Genomic DNA, 22,368 nt, shown 5'->3' with positions numbered 1-22,368 from the left:
GGTACCCGAGGAAAAAAAGGTTCTCCCCTCACTGGACTATAGCCTGCTTACTTATGAGCACTGCATGTATTTCCTAGCTGGAGGGATTCAGGCACACATGAGCACACATTCCTTATGTCTGGCATGTAACCAATTCACTCAACAAAACTGCATTCTTTCCCAAGCCCCATCCATCACACACAAAGCTATTTGCAAATTCAACCTACTAACCATCTGGTTGAAACACAAGACATGCTATGCAATATTAAAAATATGAGAAATCCTGCCCTCAGTCTTTTTTTTTTCAAACAAGAAAATCTGAATAAGGTTGGTTGAAAAATGAGATAACCCAATGAGATGCTGGAATACAATCACATACAGGCGCTCTGAACTCTTGTCTATCTTGCCCATTAACAAAGTAACTTATGAAAAACTGAACTGAACAGGAACAAATCTGGGACTGGGGTGGGATGGGGGGCAAAATAGATTTGGGGTTTGAAAATTTGCAAGATCTACCATGTTTTTCCGAAAATAAGACCCTATCTTACAATTTTTTGAACCCTGAAATAAGTGCTTGGCCTTATTGCCATGCGCTCTAATGCCCGATTGGGCTTATTATTAGGGGATATCATATTTTGGGGGGAAACAGGGTAGCTAGAGATTGCGGAAAAAATATGCAGAAAAATAATTGCCCACAACATCCCTACAAGAGATGCATTTAAGCAGCTGCATAGAATGTTAGTGACTGTTTCCTTTAAAGCCCCACCTCTTTCTCACCCCCCACACCCCAAAAACTTGCCAATGACCCATAGTAAAATGCTCACAACCTACCACCAGCTTCCCAGGGGACATTTAAACATACATGCACACAAACACAACACTTTTGATACACAAAAAATAGTGACACTTCTTATGATCAGGGTTGATAAAAAGGTTGAAAATAATTTCAGAAACGTTCCCCTACCTTGTTTTTCTAGAAAGCATCCAAAGTTCCATTCGATTCAATATGCAAATAAATTAAAGAAGCATATATTTAGTACAGAGATGGAATGTGCAATGCTCCATAATAACATTCTTTCAGTTTTTCACTTTGGACACTATGGGGAGCCATAACCACTTCCAAAGAATTTGTTCTATGAGTAAGAGGTTTAATCTGTACCTTTTGGATTTAATTTAATTTAATTTTGGATTTACTGGGAAGTATTAGAAGGAAAATTACAGAGTTAGACAAGACATCATATATCTACTCTGTTTAGAAGTTAAGCAAATAATTCCAGTGATGTGTAAACCTTAAGATATCTATATCTAAATAGGCATAATGTATTGGTTGTAAAATAGTACATTAACAAAATCCCTTTTAAGGCCAAAGTATTTCACTGAATTATTTGGAAAACATGAATCTTTATATCTACCAAACTATTATTTTATTGAGGCGGTCCTAGAAGCCTGACACTCTGACAAATCAGCCATCAAGAGGCACATAGATATTAATAACATAGACTATGCAAAAGAAACAATCAAAAGAGAACAAAAAGACTCCAGCACCTCTCCACCAGTAATCAGCACCCAGATCAGCATAGATTAACTCCAAGGTTAATTTCAGACCAACAATCAAGGCAGCTGACACCAACAAGTTCTAAGGTACGCACTGAGTACCAAGCTAACGATGAGTACTGGGGGCAAATTTTTCATGTCAAAATGTGTACCAAATTCGATGAGTTTCGAAGCAGTTGAGTACCAAGGTACCACTGTAGTTTGGTGGATCGGGAATCCATATTAATTCAATTAATTCCACTTCCTTGTTTTCCACATAACCAACATCCTCTATAAGGGTAATAGTAGAAACTTTTTTTTCCCCCAGAATGAACTTGTAACTAAGTATGGTAAGACCTCTTTTCTCAAATCTTTGTGAGGGGAGGGGATGATTAGCCCAAAATCACCAAGGAAGCTTCTATAGTTGAGGGTAGAGTAGAATATGCCATTCCTAGTACACCTTAACTACTACACCACACTGGATCTCCATAGAAGAATTGGGCTCCCTGGATCTGGAAGCAAGTGCACCTAAGCCGTGCTTGGCTGTCCTAAAAGTTTCCCACCAGCCATGAATAGTATGTTAAGTAATGAGTCCTAGCTATTATGAGGACCCAGATTGTTGGGGGCAATTATGCTGACTCTGATAAACCGTTTAGAGAGGCTGTAAAGCACTGTGAAGCGGTATATAAGTCTAAGTGCTATTGCTATTAAAGGAGCTTTCAGAACAAAAGTTAATAAGTAGCAAAATGCAGCTCCAACATTTATTTCTTGAAAAAGATGTGCTTATTTACTTCACCTTATTCCTGACATCTTGATTGTGAGGTGATGCAAGTAATTGCTTCAAAGTGCTCTAATTTAGCCTGCTCAAAATTCCTGGCACTGTAAAAAGTCTAAAAGAGGGTTTGTTTTCAGATTACTCCTTCAAACGATTGCTTCTAATTTGCCATCAATTTTCTCTTATAGGAAGAGAAAAATCATGTTCAGGTGGATTATCTCAGCAAAGCAATTAAAAACATGAATTAACACCCCCCCCCTTCTGTGATTCAGACTGAGAAAGTTTTTACTTTATTTTCTTTTTTTTGATGCATTACTCATTTACAGAGTTCAATCAAAATGGCTATTCAGGGTATTTTAAGGGCATTATGAAAATAATGCCCTTAAATAACATTACTGGGCTAAATAATATGATACAGTGGGGTAGCTAATCACCAAAGGAATCAGAATTCTGCAGAGCAGGAAGTCAACTCTAATGAGTCACTAGTCAAATTAATGAGTCATTAGCACATCCAGGCAACACAATCCAGTGTGTGTGCTATTTGAAAGTAAGCCGCTCTGTGTCAAAGGAGGTTTATTCCCAAGAACTGCACATTTAGAAGGCATCTCTGTGATCATTAATGTCTTGCATCTTAAAGAAATCCTGCAAGTCCAGATTTCCACACAGAATTTTCCACCTCTAGTATCAACGCTGAATTCTTGTATGCCTGGCATTGGAAATTTTGGCTGGTCCGAGTAAGAGTTATGAGAACAGGCCTTCCTATATGGTGCACTTGGACAAAATCCTGAAACCCCATCCTGCCTATTCAGAGCTGGTTTGAGAGTGGAGTGAGATAGATCCAACTAATCAGCCTCACTCCAAACAACTTCCTGTCAATATTATATGGAGCAATGGAAATGCAACCATTTTGCAGGGATTCCTGCACCATTGCTGCTATAGCACCATTAGGTATCGGTTTCTTAATTGGATGCCGGATGCAGCTGTGTCAGCTTAATCAAATGTTAGACATGGGGCAGCTGTACTCAACTGTCTGTATATTGGCAATAACATCACCTTAGGATCAACAGCTGTGAAGGTCAAGCTGTATTTAAAAAGACCACTTAACCATGAATAGTTCATCTTTTGGAGTTTAACTTGAGAATCCTTCCTTCCTTCCTTCCTTCCTTCCTTCCTTCCTTCCTTCCTTCCTTCCTTCCTTCCTTCCTTCCTTCCTTCCTTCCTTCCTTCCTCCCTCCCTCCCTCCCTCCCTCCCTCCCTCCTTCCTATTGAAGTAGATATCACTGGATGGCCACCAAGCTACTACCAGCCTTGTCACGCTGCTTAAATTTAAATGGGAAGAAATTAATCCTCAAATGGGAAAACAAGCCTTTTGTAGCTAAGCGCTGGAAGCTATCCCATGCACCAATCTTTCATCACTTCACTGAAAGAAGAATGGAAGGAATGGCCCTTATTTTTCACAACAAATTTATATTCTAATAACTTGATTCCTGGAGGCACTTCAATCCCAAAGGATCCCTTCAATCCCTTTCTGATATCTCAGTGGTTCTCAACTTTTTCTTCACCTCAGACCCCTTTAAATAACTTTTGTGGCCACAGACCATGGCCACGGATCACCAAGACTTAACTCAAGATTAAAAGCATTAGACTGCATCAAATATTTACAGGCCCCCTGTGACGACATCACAAAACCCCAGGAGTCCAGGAACCACAGGCTGAGAACCACTGCAATATCATACACAAGATGGGAAAGGGATTTATGGCAGGGATGTAAGGCTAGAGAATAATTACTTCTATTGTTTGGCATCTCTTACATTCGTGTATTTCTCTTCACAGATTATTTTCTTATGCCTCCCCATGATACCACGTCCACATAAGGACACTGATGACATTCCGCATGGGTCATGGGGCTTCCCATCCTTGGGTGGCAAGCATCCTAAGAATCATTCTGGAGCAGTGCATAATATGGTCTCATATATATTGCCCCATCCCCACACTTAGTTGCTCTTGGTTTACTGATCTGCATGGGATTTGGCCTCCCATACATATTGTCCTATGTACAATAGGAGAATCACCTGCAACATCCTATTCAGGTGGCTCCTGGGATCTCCTTGACCACTTGGAGTTGGCCTATATCTACTGCAGAATTGCTTGAAAAGCTGCACCTGGCATTTGCCTGTGAATGGATGAGATATACCTCTAAAAACCAATTGATAAGATTGTAGTCTGCCTTCAATCCATACAGCAGTACAAAGCTCTTCCCTTAGCAAAGCCTTACTGCACAGCTTTCCCAACAGTTCCCCAAGCCAATGATAGCCATTACCTTCCAAAACACAAGAAGCCAGGCTACCAGTGTCCACTTCTTGCTAGGCCAATGGGAACGCCATTCCCTTAGAGAGAGTTGCAGTTGTGCCACACTTGATTCTAGGACCGTGATGGCGAACCTATGGCACACATGCCAGAGGTGGCACGCAGCGCCCTATTAATGGGCACGCAAGCCATTGCCCCAGTTCAGCTCCGCCACACATGTGCGTGCACCTCTCGCCGGCCAGCTGGTCTTCAGGTCTCTGCCGTGCATGCGCATGGGGGGGGTTGCATGCGCGGGGGGAGGCACGCTTTGGGCACTTGGTCTGGTAAAGGTTAGCCAGCACTGTTCTAGGACTTTAGGATTTCCCTCTATCCTTTCCATGCTCCCTTCCCATGCCTCTGCTCCTCAGGTGGAAATGGCAGGCCAAGGCTGCTCCAATATCCTAGAGATTCTCAGCATGGTGTGAGGTAAATCAAGATTTAGCTCCAGACTGACTATTATTTTGTGCATCCTCATTACCACCTGTGAGAACTTGGAGATACTGTATATTTGTATTTATTTGTATCCTGCCTTTATTATTTTTTTACAAATAACTCAAGGCAGCAAACATATCCAACATACCTTCCTCCTACTATTTCCCCCCAAACAACCCTGTGAGGTGGGTTGGGCTAAGATACTGCTGAAATATATTGGACAATGCCACCAATTTGGAATGTGAAATGATAAACCTGATCCTGAACTATTCCACTTCAGATGGCAACACTTTTTCATATGTCAAAAAAATTATAATAATTTTCTAAGATATGTGGATTTTATACAGATTTTGTTTTTTGTTTTTAAATGGAAATAAATGTCAAATGAAGTGATCCAGTCCAGATTAAAATATATCAATTCACATGGTTGTTCAGGAAAATTTCACACCACCAACCATGGCCACCTTTCCCTCCTCCACCCCACCCCCATCCCCCATGGACTCTTTATGTTTACCTACATGGCGTTGGCTGTAACCAGAAGGTCTGCGTTATCGAAGAGGGTAAGGCCTGGCACTTCCACAATGAGGACATATATAAATTCAATAATCAACATCAAAATGAGTTTCCCGATGCAGCTGATCTGAAGGAACACGGAGCAGGCCAGGAGGGTCAGCAAAACACTGTAGGTAAAGTACTATGTGTGGGAGAGGGGAAGAGGGAGGACATGAAAACAAGAACAAGAGAAAAGAATTTCCGTAAACCAAAGGTCATCTTAGCAGATTTACAAAACATGGTTAAAAAGGAATAATATCTTAGATGCAAATAAAGATTCCTCCGTTTCAAGACTCTCCATCCTGAGGCCAGCACAGGCTAACAAACTTAGTTTCCAGGAGGCCTGTGCAACCTCTGACCAAATGGGAGTTCACCGGACTTGTAAGACGCGTCCCTGACAATTCAGTGATCATGGAGCTCACTTTCCCCACCTGCCCCCATACCCCATTCTATAAACAGCTGGCAAGGCATCAACTTCCAGCATATTCAATTGGATAGATGACAAATGGTCCTGACAATATCCAGAATATGGTGCCTTTTTCTTTTTTCCATTGCTAATGGAGAAACTGACACTAAGATTGTTTTTGAAATGATTTCTAAAACTAAATAGCATTTTACAACTGCAAACGACCTGGCAAATAGAACATTTTAGGCCCGGGAGATGGGGGGAAATAACGAGTTTATAGGTTTATTTAATCGTTTTTTCCAGGTCAAACTGCTCTCCGATAATATGCACACATTCCCAATGATATAAAGAAATATCAGATACATTTCTCACTGTCAGAAAAGAGGCATCTCTTTTAAAAGCTTACCCTCCAGCTCTGCGTGATGTGTACATGTGTCAGTACACATATGCATGTGTTTGTGTATTTATATATGCACGTACACCGGGTCCCTTTGCAGCATGCAGAAACACAAATGTGTCTGCAGCTCCTTCAAGCAGGATGTCAGGATTTGAAGGCAAAAGTTCCTTTGCATTGCCTGTAGATGCAAATGTGGCACCTCTATGAAGCTCCTTACAGCAACTATGACTTCTGCTGGGATTATACAGCAGTTGCAGAAGGCCAATTTACAGTCCCCAGAAAAGATGTAGCTGTGCTACATTTTTGTCCCTCCATGCTTCAAAGCAACTGCTCTGCAGTTCCTTCAATAATTTTCTCCAGGATTGTGCAGAACCTACAGAGACCCCTAAAATACCCTGACAAGCATGGAATAGACTGGAGTCTTTTTAAATTGGGCAGATTTACGCTGCAATTCTGTACATATCTTTGCATACATACCCTTATTCTTTTTGGTGGGACTAATGTCCAAGTAACATGTTTGGAGAGCTGCAATCTTTGCAGGCCTTGCTGAACCTTTCCTCCCATGGTGAACTCCTCCCCCTACCCCCAACTACAATATCTGCAGGCTGAGATATATAAGATACATAGAGAAACCTCTACACCAGGCTGTCAAACTCCCAGCCCATGGGCCGGATACCTACGCCCAGTTTAGCAAAGGGGGGGAAAGTCCTACTACGTCACGTGACACCGCTGTGACACCATGAGTTTGATACCCCTGCTCTATACAGTGCAATTGGAAAAGCATACTGCTTTAAGCGTGTGGGTTCCAGAATGGGACTGCCTAGTAATTGATTGTGTTCTTGAAAGTTACTCAATAATCTCATCTTGCATTAGGAATGCATTTAATTTTATATAAGAGGGTGTGTGTCCTACCACTTAGCAAAGCTCCAAGTTCATTGCATAGAAAGCAGCAATTCGGAAAGGAGCTACACTAATGCTTTCCCTGTGGTGTCCTAATTTTACAAGGCAAAGTCTGATTACACGCGGGAACATTCTGAAATAAGATTATTCACTCCTCAGCCTGAAGGAGATTTCATGACGTCATTGTATGGAACATGAAGAATTCTTCCTAAAGATCATACAGAGAGATTAAGAGTTGAATACAAAAGTACAAAACCCCAAGCCCTGTTTCAACAAAGGATTCTACGGAGTAGATGACGCAATTTTAGTAGACTATATTGATAAAGACTGAGAGAAAAACCAATACAATGAGGAAGACCCCCCCCCAACAGGATGTTACGCCATTTTTACCCAAAACAAAGGCACCCACATTACAGCACAAAGCAAATACCTCTGGAAAGTTACAGTTTGGCTGGGAAGTAGCACAGAATCCTTCTGTGGTTTCCAGGCTATAATTGGAATCCCTAATATGGCACAAATTCACCTCAGGAGGAGTGAGATTATGCTCTGCAGCTATACAGTCGAGAAGGTCCACAGTACTACAGGTGAACTGGTAGAAAACAAGAGATAAACATCAAACAAAGACAAATCCAAGAAGAACACTAATCAAAGCAACATTCTTTGCACCTCATAGTGTATACATATCTTCAGGGGTAGTTCTTTATACCAATGCATATGCCTATAGTGTTAAAATCTAGGTTTCTCCATTGAAGATAAATTGTGGAGAGCTTAAGAACAAACAAAAGGAAATATTTCCTTCCACACCGCATGTACTTGCTGACATAAAGGTGACCCTTTATATCATGCGTGCCATAGGTGGCATGCAGCGCCTTCTCTGTGGGCATGCGAGCCATCGCCCCAGTTCAGCTTTGTGCATACGCATGCGCCTCCCGCCAGCCAGCTGGTTGTCAGGTCTCTGCCGCGCATGACAGGGTGTGTGTGGGGGGGCATGTGCATGCATGGGGTGTGTGTGGGGCCCTCGGCGCGCATATGCAGGGGGGCATGGCACTTGCATGGGGGCTGTGCGTGCATTGCATTTTGGGGGTTTGGGCACATGCATGCATTGGGCACTCCATCTGGAAAAGGTTAGCCATCACTGCTTTATATGGTTTTAAACAGGGGCTGCAGAAGTTTATGGAGGCTTGATACATATCCACAAGTTTTTAAGGAAATATTCTTCTAAAATCAAATTACATGTCAGTTACAAAAGAGACAGAATAGCCTGTAATATACTGTATAGCCTGTAGTGATATACTCTAACAAATAGTTTGGGGCAAGGAAGGGAGGTATGTACAAAGTAAAATTTATTTTTTCTTTATTAAATATTAAATCTAATCAAATTAAATACACTGTATATGATCATTCTACATTTTTTATATTAATAATTACCAATCCACAGCAACATTTTGAAAAGACTCTGAAGCCTTACTCTTCAGCTTCTGCAGTACTAATAATTCACACGAAAGCTCAACCACAAAAGGGAAATGTAACATACCATATTGACAAAGGCTGAGAGGAAAACCAATACAATAGTGAAGACCCCGACTAGGGTGTTATTGGTCTTGGACTGAACAATCTTCCGTGAAAGAGTCTGGAGTGGACCTGGAAACAGCTGTATAGAGTGAGAAAATAAGATATTTAAAACTATAATTTTGTACAAATATATGGTATAGAAAGTTAGCACCCACCCTTCTCCTAGAAGAATAAAATATTCTAGGAGAAATATTAAAAAAGCAGAATATTTCTCCTCAAGAGAGAAATAAATCTTTTTTTAAAATATATTTTTATTATGGTTTTATATCGCACTGTATTCTGAATCCTCTTTTCCTTTTAGTTCTAAAGTTAATTTGTTCATTTCGGCACATTCAAATATTTTTTGAATAATTAATCCGTCTGGTGGTACATTATTTCCTTTCCAATATTGCGCATAAGCAATTCTCGTTGCTGTAAGTATTTGTAAAATCAGGTACCTTATTATTTTGTCATGTTTAGTTTTTAGTACCCCCAGGAGAAATGTTTCCAGAATCAGTTCAATCTTACTGTTGATTAGTTCTTATAACCAATGTTGTATTTTGCTCCAATACCTCTTCGCTTCAAGACATAGCCACCACATATGAAAGAAGGTACCTTGGGGGTGGTTACACTTCCAGCACTTGGGACTTAAATTTGGATATCTCTTCGCCAATCTTGCAGGCACTAGATGCCATCGATATAGCATTTTGTATAGATTTTCCTTGTATGCTACTGATTTTCTTAATTTGCAATTTTTATTCCAAATAAATTCCCAAGAGAAATAAAGATCTTAAGGGAAACAGAAACAAAAGACCCCAGCTCCCTGCCCCCAGCAGATATTTTGGTGCCACCTTATCTACAAGACAAAAGACTGGACCAGTCTATCTACAAAACAAAAGATCTCAGCTCCAGGATGATGGGATTATCCTTCAGGGCAAAGCCATTCAGCCACAATAGGAAATTGCCCTTCATTACATCACCCAGCAAGATTCAACCAAGCCTGGGACACAGACAGCCTACAAAATTAGCTAAGACCCCGCCCCCTGGGAGTCTGACAGCCAATAGGATACATTTCTTCCACAGGAACAGGAAACTCAAAGGCAAGGCCCAAGAGAGGGTATAAATATATATAATTTCTCTTCTGCATGTGGGCAGCTACCCAGGACTTCAAACCCATGTGGTTCTGCTCACCATTAAACCATCCTTCCAAGCAGTCTCCATGTTTCCAGTGTCTTTCTCCCCAACTGGAACTGAACCCAGATGGATATTTCTTCCAATAATGGCACGCTGAAATGCTACAGGCATTAATGTTTAATTGCCCAAGAATGAATTAATGGCCAACTGTCTCTCCCCACATCGATGTAATTTTTTCAGCGGGGATATATGATTGTTGAATAACTATAACTTGTTATATTGACTTCATTCTCCCTGGTAGTTATAATAGATTTTAGGTGAAAATCAGAGAATGGCATCTAAAATTAGGAATGTTTTATGATCAGATCCACCCTTGTTTTCGCTATGTGATCAAAGCCTAATTCGAGAAAGATATATCAACTTAAATATGCTTACAAAATCTTCAGTATTCTGTTCTGTTTCCAAGTTGTAAACTATTTAGACTTTTCTTATATAAAAAGGGTTAAGGAAGATCAAGGTTAGGTGGACAACAAAGACAAACAAAATAGTCAATTGGTGATATGAATGCTGACAAATGAAAATGCCCTAAAACCTCAGAAATATCTTTGGAGTGTAACAAACAAACTACAATTAAATCTGATCATCCTAAAAACTGATGGATACATTATCAAAGATACAAAAGTGGCTCAATAGTTATCAATATTATCTTGAATAAATAAAGTTCAAAGTATGTTGACAAATGAATTTGAGGACCCTGAAATGCATGTTTGCTGAGGTTCTTATCCTGGCATGCCTAGACAATCCTTTTCTCCTTTGTTTCTTCCTCTTCCTCTTCCTCTTCCTCTCCCCCACTTCTCCCTTTCTCTTACTATCACTAGGTTTTTGTTTGGTGTTAAGTGTTTTTTTCCCCTTCAACTCTCCCACACACATTTTTAATGTCACAAATCCATGGAGACCAAACAGATACTTTAGGCTCAGAATGCAAATGCAGAAACTCGATAGAAGTTAAAAGCCTCCCTGCTGAGTGTTAATTTCAGCTCATCATAGTCCTCTCCACTACCATTCCTAGAGAAAAACCTGGAAACAAAAGAGAAATAGCAGCTCCCATATCCATCACTATTATTTCATCAACTAGCTTCTAAGCAATTTTTTTAAAAAAAAGAGGGGGAAAAAACCCAATTAGTCTTTTTAGCAATGACTAAATCCATCAACCTCCCCTTTTTGCACTTAGAGAAGGACTTTTGCTTCCTTCAAACACAAACATAATCATGAAACTCTTTGATGATAGGAAACATGGATTTGTTGACAATTCTTACAAAATGAGAGAGAGGGGAACAATCCACTGCAATGTTGATTATTTTTAAGTTGCTACTCTCCCTGGCACCACAAGACAAAGAATTTCTCTGTGTTTTCTAGTATAGGCAAAGGAATGGATTAGAAAGGAAGAGACATAAAAGAACCTGGTATAAGACACAGCAAAATGCAGTATCATATTACTAATGTTGATGATGAAGATGGTGATAATAGAAACAACAATATTTGACAACGCTCTTCTGGTTAAACTAAAAGTATAGCACAACAGCAACTCTTACTGTTATGGATGAATCACAGTAAAGTACCACTCCATTTTATATTAGCAGAAATAAATTATGCACCGCATTGAAAACAAAATTACAGGTAATCCTTAACTTACGACCATTTGTTTAGAAATCATTCAAAGTAAAGGTACTGAAAAAAGTCAGTTCCTCGCCCTTATGACCATCACCTTCCCCATATTCAAGTGATCTCAATTTGGGCAACCAGCTCACATGTATGACCCATTGCAGTATCCTGTGGTCAAGTGATTATGATTTGTGCCAGTTTTTTTGTTGATTTCTGGCAAAAAGTTGCCATTTGGAAGGACGGGATTGCATTTACAACCAGGGTGTTTGCTTAACGACCCTGGTGGGTGATTTGTTTAACAACCATTATAAAAAGGTGTTAAATTTGTGTCTGATTTGATTTACAACCATTACAGCATCTCCATGGTCAAGTGTGATCCCCTTTTGGGACCTTCCGACAAGGAAAGTCAATGGGAAAACCATATTCACTTATCAACCGTATCCCAGAATTAACAACTGCAGAGATTCATTTAGCAACTGTGGCAAGAAAGGCTGTAAAATGAGGGAAAACTCACTTAACAACTGTCTCACTTAGCAACCGAACTGTTGGACTCAACTGCGGTCATAAATTGAGGATTACCTGTAATGGGTTTTTTAAAAAAATAAAAATAATAAATGGTGATATATTTATGATTCGTGTTGACCGATGGATATTTGGAAACATAATACTTTAAACCTGGAAAAGAGATCACTCTTTGTATCTATCCAAGAACCTAACTGCCTGTCATTTGATCATTTGGTAAGAATTTTTTTTCAAAATTGCATAATTGAGCAAAATAGCCTATATAGGAAGTATAAAAACGAAGTCTTCATGTTAATGAAAGAGAAATATGATTTCATGAAGCAGGAGACCTTGCAGAGAACAACAATAATTTAGGATGGAAATGTTTAATGGGAAAGGTTAAGTGGCCATCAATACGTTCCAAGGTTGGCACTGATGGGTTGAAAGATATGGAAAAATGTGCAAGAAGAAAGGAAAGCAAAGGACCAAGAAGGCAGTAAACCATGAGTTTTGCAAGAGTGGGGCAGGAAAAATGGGTGGTTGTCTCAGAAATGCGGGAGTTAATTCAGAGCGGGTCACCATCAGAACTGTCTACATCAAAATGCTTTTGGATAACAGTTCAGAGTCTAAGCATTTAAGTTAACATGCCAGGGAGCTGGAAAGTTCATGATTTTAACTGCTAGATTTATCATTGGGTCTTTCATTAGCCAATGTTAGCCAAAGTTAACAGATTCTTACTGACTTTTTTCTCCTTGTAAAGCAAATCAGAATATTTGTGTTGTGGCTGTGTTTTGTACAGCAGACAAAACGAGAAGGGACTGATGGGGCCAGTCAAGGATATACGGCGCCTCAGGCTATATTGACTAATGGCACCATCAGATGCAAAGATTTGTATTTTTGGAATGCTTTGGAAGGAAGGGTGGGCTTTAGTGACCTTCAGGCTAAAGTCAACTGTCTATTTGGCTTTAGCCTGAAGTCTGTCATGATGATGGATAATAAATGAACACATATATCTATTTATTGCTTGTGTAAACATACAATTTTGTGCTTTATCAAACCAACCGAATGTATGCTTGCATACAACGATAATAATACAGGGGTGAAATCCAGCAGGTTCTAACAGGTTCTGGAGAACCGGTAGCAGAAATTTTGAGTAGTTCGGAGAACCGGCAAGTACCACCTCTGGCTGGCCCCAGAGTAGGGTGGGAATGCAGATTTTGCAATATCCTTCCCCCAGGAGGGGAGGGAATGGAGATTTTGCAGTATCCTTCCCCTGGAGTGGGGAGATTTTGCAATATCCTTCCCCTGCCACCCCCACCAAGCCATGCCCACAGAACCGGTAGGGAAAAATTTTGGATTTCACCCCTTGTTGGCCATTCCCCGTGCACAGTTCTAAGTATCCTGATAAATGCCAAATGTAAACAAGAAAAGAAATTATTGAAATGCAATCTTTCCTCTGAAGTTATATTAAAAGTCCTATGGATTTCAGCCCCAAATATGGCAACAGTAGAACAATACCAAACCATGTGAATTGATGTTCCAATAGGATGGACATTGCTTCTAACCTATCAGACATTCACTGAAAAAAATGCTGTTCTCATATTTGAAGAATAGTATTTCCTATTGTCTTCATCTCATTTTAAGATCGAGAGCAATTTCCAATTTTAAAATCAACTTTCTATTAATTTACAAGTAAGGGATATATAAACTCCTATCACTTTAATATTTTCTTGTTTCAGAACATATCTTTCACCCCACAAAAGCCATCTGAAAAATTGCTGCTGAGCTGTGATGGGAAAACTTATTAAGTACTTGGGGAGTAATTATATTAACATATTTATTAATTAAATTACCTTTAAAATTAATAAAAATTTAACTCTTGACTTCCTCCACTGCTTTCCTATTGTTCCTCTTTTTGAAATATGGTTCCTAATATGTTACTCCCTAGTGTAGCCCTTTTCCATCCAAACTCTTGTTTTAGTGTTTTAAGGATAATTGATTACAACAGTGCATCAGGAATCAACTTACCTTTACACAGGAGTAAATGACTGAAACAAACACTAGTGTGGTCAATATCACAAAACAGGATAGGTAAAATGCCAGCATGAACACGGAGCTGAAACCAGAAAACAAAGTCAGGTGGGTCTACAGCTTGCAATATCCATAAATCATACCAAATCTCTATTATCATCCTAGATCAGCATAAGGTGGGTGGGGTACAATCAATTAAATAGCACAGAAGATGCATTAGAGACTAAAAATAAGGGAAAAAAATTAAAAATACAAAAAAACTAAAACGTATTAGAACAAAGTATATGTATACACGTATGTCTAAAAGGTATCTAAAAGGAGCGGTGGGAGCATTAGAAGGGTAAGGAAGCATAAAAAGTTCAACTTACATAGTACTCTAATAGGCAAACCAGATGCTCATTAAGTTTAATTGATGGCACAGGTCATCATCCAATGAATTTTGAGCACTGCTGTGCAGAATCTGGCAAGAAAGAGCCTGTAGTACAGTGGACTAAAGCACTGTACAGTTATTAACATCTGCTGCTTGCAATTACTGCAAGTTCAAATCTCACCAGGCTCAAGGTTGACTCAGCCTTCCATCCTTTCAAAGGTAGGTGAAATGAGGACCCAAATTGTGGGGGCAATAAGCTGACTTTGTATAAATATACAAAAGTATGAAGGCTATTGCTTAACGCATTGTAAGCCGCCCTGAGTCTCCGGAGAAGGGTGGCATATAAATTAAAGCAAAAAACAAAAAACAAAAAAACAATGCATGTAAGCAGCAGGGAGGTATGGAATTGTCCTGTGTGCCCTGGGTATTTATGCAGTAATGGTGAAATGAGACTAGTAGGGATAGCTCTATAATATAGGCATTGGACAAGCATATGCTCTGTTGTTTCTGTGTTTTCCAAATCAAAAGGTCATTGTCTCTTCAGGTAAGGAATTTTCTTGTATCAGCCTTCACGGACAACTGCTTTATATCATGCCAGGGTACCAGCCCAGTAGTGGGTTGTAAAACCCGTTGCTACCGGTTCACTTGTGTGCGCGCGTGCATGCAATGCTTCTGCACATGCGCAGAAGCATCCGGCGCAGGTGGGTGGAGTCTCCCACTGCAACCGGTTCGCCGATCTGGGTACAACCGGTAGCAACCCACCACTGTACCAGCCCCTCCAGTGTTTAGGGATTTCAAGTTTAGCTATGTGGGGAGGCAGAATCCCTCTTGGATTCCCTGGCAATAAAGGTTAGATCCAACTGGTACTCTATATTTGCTACATACTGTTTAATGAATGCTTCGGTTTGAGTAAAAGATCTCTCAAAAAACCCAAGGATGAAATTTTAGTTGCCACTGCCTGATTTCCATGTGGATTGAAAATCATGGAAAAAGGACTAATGATTGAGTATGGTCACCCACATTCTCGCCTCCACTTTCATGAACCCTGTTTCTAGTTGCAAGGTAGTTTTAGACACACAATTTGAGACTTTTAAAAATTTCAATTATGCAAGTTCTAATGGTGCAAAATTGGAGAAGGGGGCCTAGCTGGGCACTATACAGAAGGTGTAATATTGACTTGGCTTCTAATAATGTGAATGTTGCAGGTATATAGAATACTTTATTTGGCCAAGTGTAATTAGACCCCCAAAGAAATTTGTCTCCGGTGCAGAAACTCTCAGTGTACATGCAAAACAACAGAGTAATAATCATCATAATAATGATAGCAATAAGAGAGGAGGGGAGAGGAGATGAGAAGGATAATACTATTACTACAGTGGCCATATTTTATCCTACAGAATTAAAGGATAGCAGATGAGCTCTTCTGTGCATTTTCAGCAACTTAGTCCATGTGGCCTTCCTATTGCTAACAGAATGACAGACTAGCCCAGATAACTGAAAGAGGAGACCTGCTTGATCTTCTGTCCATTTATGCTCCAAGAATGGCTCTTGGGGCTTTTGGCAAATGCCATGATTTTAATTTTTAGATAACTGAATTCTAGCTAGTTCTCCTTGCAGTACTGTGCTAATGCTCTCAGTGCTTTCTTTTAAAGGCTAATAGGTGTTTTTGAAAGCGTTACAGCTTTTGGGTTGCCCCCTTTGCTTATCTTGGTCAAACACTTTTTCTATCCATCCGTCTTCATCCATGCTCTCTATCTATTTCCAATAGCCCAATCTTGTCTATGTCAGACCTGGAAGCCATCTTTTACATTTGGGCCTTCAGGCCTGCCACATGTTCTTCTGTGGGAAAATGGGAGGGGGGATTGCATAGAGTATGGGTGATATGTAGTCAAAATAACATTATTTTCTCAGAGAGTCAAGGACGCATTGCCCTGACACCTGAAGTCGGTTGACTGGGAGGTGTTTCCAGTTTAGACAGTGGATGATTGGACCACGTGATGGACATGAGGGTGCTGGGCAGGGACTTGAACTTTTACTTGGGTGGGGAAAATCTGGAAACTTTCAGATTCGGGTTTTCCCAGATGTGCCAATACAACATCTTCAGTAAAAAGGAACTTTGAGGAAACTCAAGCCTCAGAGCCTTCTTTCGTTGGGGGTGTTACTTGGAACCCTGACAGTTTATTTTTAGGCTAAGAAATGTGGAGTTCTTGGTGACCTCTGAGCTTGGTTGTTTTCTTCCAGATGTTTCATTTTCCAAGCTTAGAGACCTCCACAGTTCAATTCTAAACTACAAATGTTATCCCATATTAGTAAGGTTCAGAGAAAAATGGCTTTCTTTAGTAACCCGCCTCTTGTTTAATCTCATGCAATGACTTGGATACTGATCAAACAAAATTTTCTACCACAAAGCATAACAAAAAGGGACTATTCAAAAGAATGTTTTATGTCTCTATGCCCAACAAACCTAACACTGTTTCTAGTCCCTGTTTTGAATTCTCCAATGTACACTTGAAGTCCACATTCATGTGGATCTACCGTACAATTCCTTGCTTTACCAGAAGTTCAATTTTAGTGATGGGATGGGAGATTTTCTTTGATAAGTTCACCCTCAAAACATTTTAAAAGACAAACCACTTGGGAAACTAAGTTGGGGAAAAAAGTATTTCAGATTTTCTCTGTGATATAGTCACCCACTCCCCCCACAATTGCCTTCCTCTGGTATCATCAATTTCCTTGAGATATGAATAGCAACTTTATAATTTAGATAATAGCTGTGTCTTCAACACAGCTTCTCTAGCACAGCTCAGCTAGGTGCAGCAATCTTCAGTTTAAAAGAGAAACAAAGGAGATTTGATCCAAAGAGATGAGAAGGGAAAGACTTTCACATAAATTCTATAATGTAATTAAGAGAATGGGAAAACTCATTTGCTGGATTTCTTAATCAGCAAGAATCAGGTTGGGAATGTCAATACCATTCTCCTTGGTATTTTACATAAGCTTTCCATTACAGAGGTGTCTGCAGCAAGAAGCAAACCGGGGATATGAAGCCCTTCACTTGCTGCTGGACTATAATGACCCATAAACCCCAGCAGTTTGATCCCCAGCAGGGAATACTAAGGATAATAATTCAACCACACATTCTGAAATATCGTAGAGGCAAGAAACTTGCCTTTATATATCCCATTAGACAATATTTTATTGCAGTATCTTGCTGGTATCATGTACAAATTCTTTACAGCACACGCAATATTGGGTAAGCTGTCAATATTCCTATTTCTCCATCATTCCTCCTTGTCTCCTTACTCTGAAAAAATGCCTATAGAAAGTCAAAAGGACACCAGAGCAAATGTGGTTGTGTGCCACCAGAAATTCTGCTGCCTTCAGAGGCATTTCTAATGACCATTGGAGCTAAACTATATTTAGATTTTTATTTAAGAGTTATCTGTCATTTCAGTTTTGAACATCATTACCATATATGAGTGTACATTTTATCTTGACAATTTTTCTGACTTATTATGTATAAAATCCACAAACCGAGCAGGCTTGCATTCCTTCTGCCATGCAACCTCATCCATAATTCAACTACAATGATTATCAAGCTCAGGAACATTAAGGCTAACCTCGTGAAAGCCAGCAGGGTTTCAAACTCTTTTTTTTTTTAACTACAAAGAGCACTTCCACTTGCTAATTTATTCACCACTTTCCTGGCATTCCTGCTGATTATAATGGAATGATCACTGCAAAATTTGCAAAAAAAATAAAAAAAAATACCCCACTAAATTTCAAAGCCCCCTTCAAAGCATATTCAGTGCCGTAAAGCATCTATTCCCCTATCAGTTGAGGAACATAGTCAATCCTATAAACCATTTTGGGAGTGCTGCATTTACAATCCCCTCCTTATTCCTTCACTACTTAGTGAATATCAGAGTTTCTAAAAGCAACTTTTTATGTTGTATCTGACCTGATATTTTATGGCTGAAACATTGCTTGCAATAAAGATATAAAGCCAGGAATTTTCCCCTAAGAATATAAAACTGACAAGAGGGAAAATGTATGTAAAAAAATTCTTTCTGAAAAACTCTACTTTATTGAGCAGAGACTCTTCATCTAAACAGGGAGAAAGATGATAATGTTGTTGTTTTCATCTGCTTTTAGAGACCTTTTGTATTAATTTAATGATTGTACATACCCTACAGATTTTGGGGAGCGTAACTCATAGAACATAACAAATTCACTGATGCAGTTCTAACTCTTGATACCTTTTTTAGGAAACTGTGGGTTATAGTGGGTTTTTGAAGTAGGTTACCGTTGCCTCCTCCCTAGGGCTAAGAGATAATGACTGGCTCAAGACAATCTAAAGTGGGACTGAACTCACAGTCTCCCAGTTTCTTAACCACTACGTCAGATTCACTTACCTTCTCTACCGGTTCACAAATGTAAGCGTGTGCGCAAGCGCATGGCCTTCTGTGCATGCGCAGTAGTCGCGCATTACATTAGACTAAAATTATAGGTTGTAAGCAACTTTTGTAGGGCTCTGAATTAAGTCCAAAGCTTTGCAGAGTTGTTGGGTTATGCAGAATGTGTAATCTTCTGCATAACCATATGCAAGTACAGCTTCAAGTCCAACTCCCACTTAATCCATTTAAATATAATCTCTTTTATCTCAACATCCCTTAAAAATGGTTTTGTTATCTATTAATAAATATATACTTATTCTATTTCCATGAATCTGTCTTGTAACTTAATAATTATATAAATTAATGTATTAGTTTACATCTGCAATCTTATACTTTAATGAAACTTCTTGTAATTTAATTTATTGTCTGAGGTACAATGGCTGTGTCAATGTGTTTCTATTATATTTATTTATGAAATTTATTGACCGCCCATCTAATCCTGTGAAAGTCCTCATTCAATGAAAATCACATATCTGTGATATAAAGATTCCAAGATGCTGAACTCACCCAGAACGAAGCACTTTAATCCCTTTTAAATCATATATTCAATGCAGAGATCAGGCTGACTTTAGCTGCAAGCTTCATTTGGATTTATGTTTAGTTTTCCTAGATGAAGCCCTCTAAAATGTAAATGATACAGCTTTGATTACTGATGCTTTTTGAACCAGTTCTGCCTTTTGTGCTCTAGCAGAAGAGTTCACAGTGATAGTTAAAGACCTGAGAAGTTTCATGAGTAAGGTAAGGCAGGCATACTTGGAGAGCATCAGCTGAAGCGGATTTCATTTGGAAGGGACCTTGGATGTTTTCTAGTCCAACATCCTGCTCAAGCAGGAGACCCTATACTATTGATGGCTAACCTTTTTGCCGTTGCGTGAAGGGGTGTGTGGGATGTGGTCACGTGCGCATGTTCCAACACTCATAATTCAATGCTCCCCGCCCCCCCGCACGCGCAACCCCTGTACTCCCCCTGCTTTTGGCACGGGACAGCAAAAAGGTTACAGGTGGGCCTGGTCGGCCCATTTTTAGCCCTCCCCAGGCTCCAGAGACTTTCCTGGAGCCTGGGGAGGGCAAAAACGGCCTTCCCCTCCGTCCCGGAGGCCCTCCAGAGGCTGGAAACGGGCCGTTTCCCAACTTCCAGTGGGACCGGAAGGCCCGAAAATCAGCTGGCCGGCACGCGCATATGCGCTGGGCTAAGGCAACGCTTGCGTACCCACAGATATGGCTCTGCATGCCATCTGTGGCGCGCTTGCCATAAGTTCACCATCACAGCCCTATACCATTCCAGACAGGTGGCTATCCAGTCTCTTCTTAAAAGCTTCCAATGATAGAGCACCTAAAACTTCTGAAGGCAAGCTGTTCCATTTTCCTGGCAACCACTCTTCTTCCCATCGCTTTTCTTCTTGAACATCCTTCCCTCTTCTTCCCACATTTTCTCCTTCACTAAACATTTCCTGCCTCTTTAGATGGCAAGGGGCAGATGGGAGAAAGGCTGGACCTATTACATTGATGCCCAGGTCACCCTTTGGAAAAGGGAGGAGTCTTGACATACTCATTTCAACAGTATGCCTTCTTCTGAGATGTTTTTCAACATCTGAGTACTAATCAGGTCAAAGTTTACGAAGATCAACTATATCCCTCACCATTAACATTTTTCTTCATTTCTGATCCTACTTTCCTACTGCCCTAGCTTAAAAAGACCAGATAAAACAGGATCACTACAATGGTGGCTTAACCCTGCATGTTCACAAATTCATGACTTCTTGTTTTCAGAAGCCCTTCTTTGCTTTCCAGTTTGACGTACAAAACATCCCTATTATTTATAGCAGTTCCACCCAACCTGAAGTTCTCAAGATTCTTTGCCTACAGTTGAAGTGACTTACCCACAGCTTCTTCTGCCACATGTATTCAAAATATGGAGATTAATGTATACAGGAGGCTTCTTGAGAATGTATCTTGCACAGAGACTACCGTGTTTCCCTGAAAATAAGACCCTGTCTTATATTTTTTTTGAACCTTGAAATACGTGCTTGGTCTTATTGCTATGTGCTCAAAAGCAAGATTGGGCTTATTATCAAGGGAAGTCTTATTTTGGGGGAAACAGGGTACTAGATAATATATCTTGCATAGTTAACAGGACTGAAACTGTTCTGAACAGCAGTTGAGCAAAAGTCCCAAAATTCAACTTTTAAAAAGCCTTTGTATCAATTAAACATTTCCAAATGGAAAGATTCATAAAGATTCTACTTATCTGTCATCTATTCCTACTTTTATAATTCTTATAATTTATTATTTATAATTCTTGTTTTAAAATGAAAGCTTCCTCCCTCCCTCTCTCCCCCCCTCTCTCCAGATATATATATATATATATATATATATATATATATATATATATATATATATATATATATATATATATATATATATATATATATATATGTAGGTCTTTGGTTATTCGGGTCTTCTCCCACGTAAAATTGGAAGTGTCTTGGCGACATTTCGACGAAGTCTCATTCGTCATCTTCAGGCTGGTGTTCTCGGCTTCGTGCTTCCAGGAGCAATTTGCTCCTGCAATTTGCTCCTGGAAGCACGAAGCCGAGAACACCAGCCTGAAGATGACGAATGAGACTTCGTCGAAACGTCGCCAAGACACTTCCAATTTTACGTGGGAGAAGACCCGAATAACCAAAGACCTACATACAAACACCCGCGAAAACCTGAGAAAACACACACACACACACACACACACACACATATATATATATATATATATATATATATATATATATATACATACACATACATACATACATACATACATACATACATACATACACACACAAGTTTTGGTGTATTCGGGTCTTTTCCCGTGTAAGAATGAGAGTATCTTGATGACGTTTCGACGAGGTCTCACTCGTCATCTTCAGGCTGGTGTCTTCGGCTTTGTGCTTGTGTGAGGAAAGGTGCGAGGAAAGGCTGGTGTCTTCACGCTTCATGCTTGTGCTTTCCTCGCACAAGCACGAAGCCGAAGACACCAGCCTGAAGATGACGAGGGGAACCTCGTCGAAACGTCGCCAAGATACTCTCAATCTTACACGGGAAAAGACCCGAATACACCAAAACTTGCATACCTCTACCCATGAAAATCGACGAAAACATATATATATATATATGTTTTCTGAGGTTTTTGCAGGTGTTTGTATGTAGGTCTTTGGTTATTCGGGTTTTCTCCCGCGTAAAATTGGAAGTGTCTTGGCGACGTTTCGACGAAGTCTCAACGTCGCCAAGACACTTCCAATTTTACGCGGGAGAAAACCCGAATAACCAAAGACCTATATCTGGGTG

The 22,368-nt window shown here is 39.9% G+C and overlaps 1 protein-coding gene across 2 annotated transcripts in view; it reads right to left on the bottom strand.

The window, feature by feature from the left end:
- The window catches only part of ADCY5 (adenylate cyclase 5), a 210,740-nt gene that overhangs the window by 8,818 nt on the left and 179,554 nt on the right, over window positions 1–22,368 (bottom strand). Inside the window, exons 12-17 of one of the 2 annotated variants that reach the window (XM_070957084.1) lie at window positions 14,197–14,284; window positions 8,855–8,971; window positions 7,751–7,909; window positions 5,584–5,759; window positions 4,425–4,443; window positions 1,920–1,927 (exon numbers count right to left, since the gene is read on the bottom strand). In XM_070957084.1, the coding sequence (XP_070813185.1) occupies window positions 1,920–1,927; window positions 4,425–4,443; window positions 5,584–5,759; window positions 7,751–7,909; window positions 8,855–8,971; window positions 14,197–14,284 (567 nt within the window). The remainder of the gene's footprint in view (window positions 1–1,919; window positions 1,928–4,424; window positions 4,444–5,583; window positions 5,760–7,750; window positions 7,910–8,854; window positions 8,972–14,196; window positions 14,285–22,368) is intronic. The other variant, XM_070957083.1, reaches the window with a different exon arrangement.

The sequence above is a fragment of the Pituophis catenifer genome, unplaced genomic scaffold, assembly GCF_029215685.1.
Source record: "Pituophis catenifer annectens isolate HBS135680 unplaced genomic scaffold, rPitCat1.0.hap2 SCAF_1, whole genome shotgun sequence".
In the NCBI taxonomy this organism is placed as follows: domain Eukaryota; kingdom Metazoa; phylum Chordata; class Lepidosauria; order Squamata; family Colubridae; genus Pituophis; species Pituophis catenifer.
Note: the sequence above shows the minus strand (reverse complement) of the source record. Positions and strands in the feature narration are given on the sequence as shown.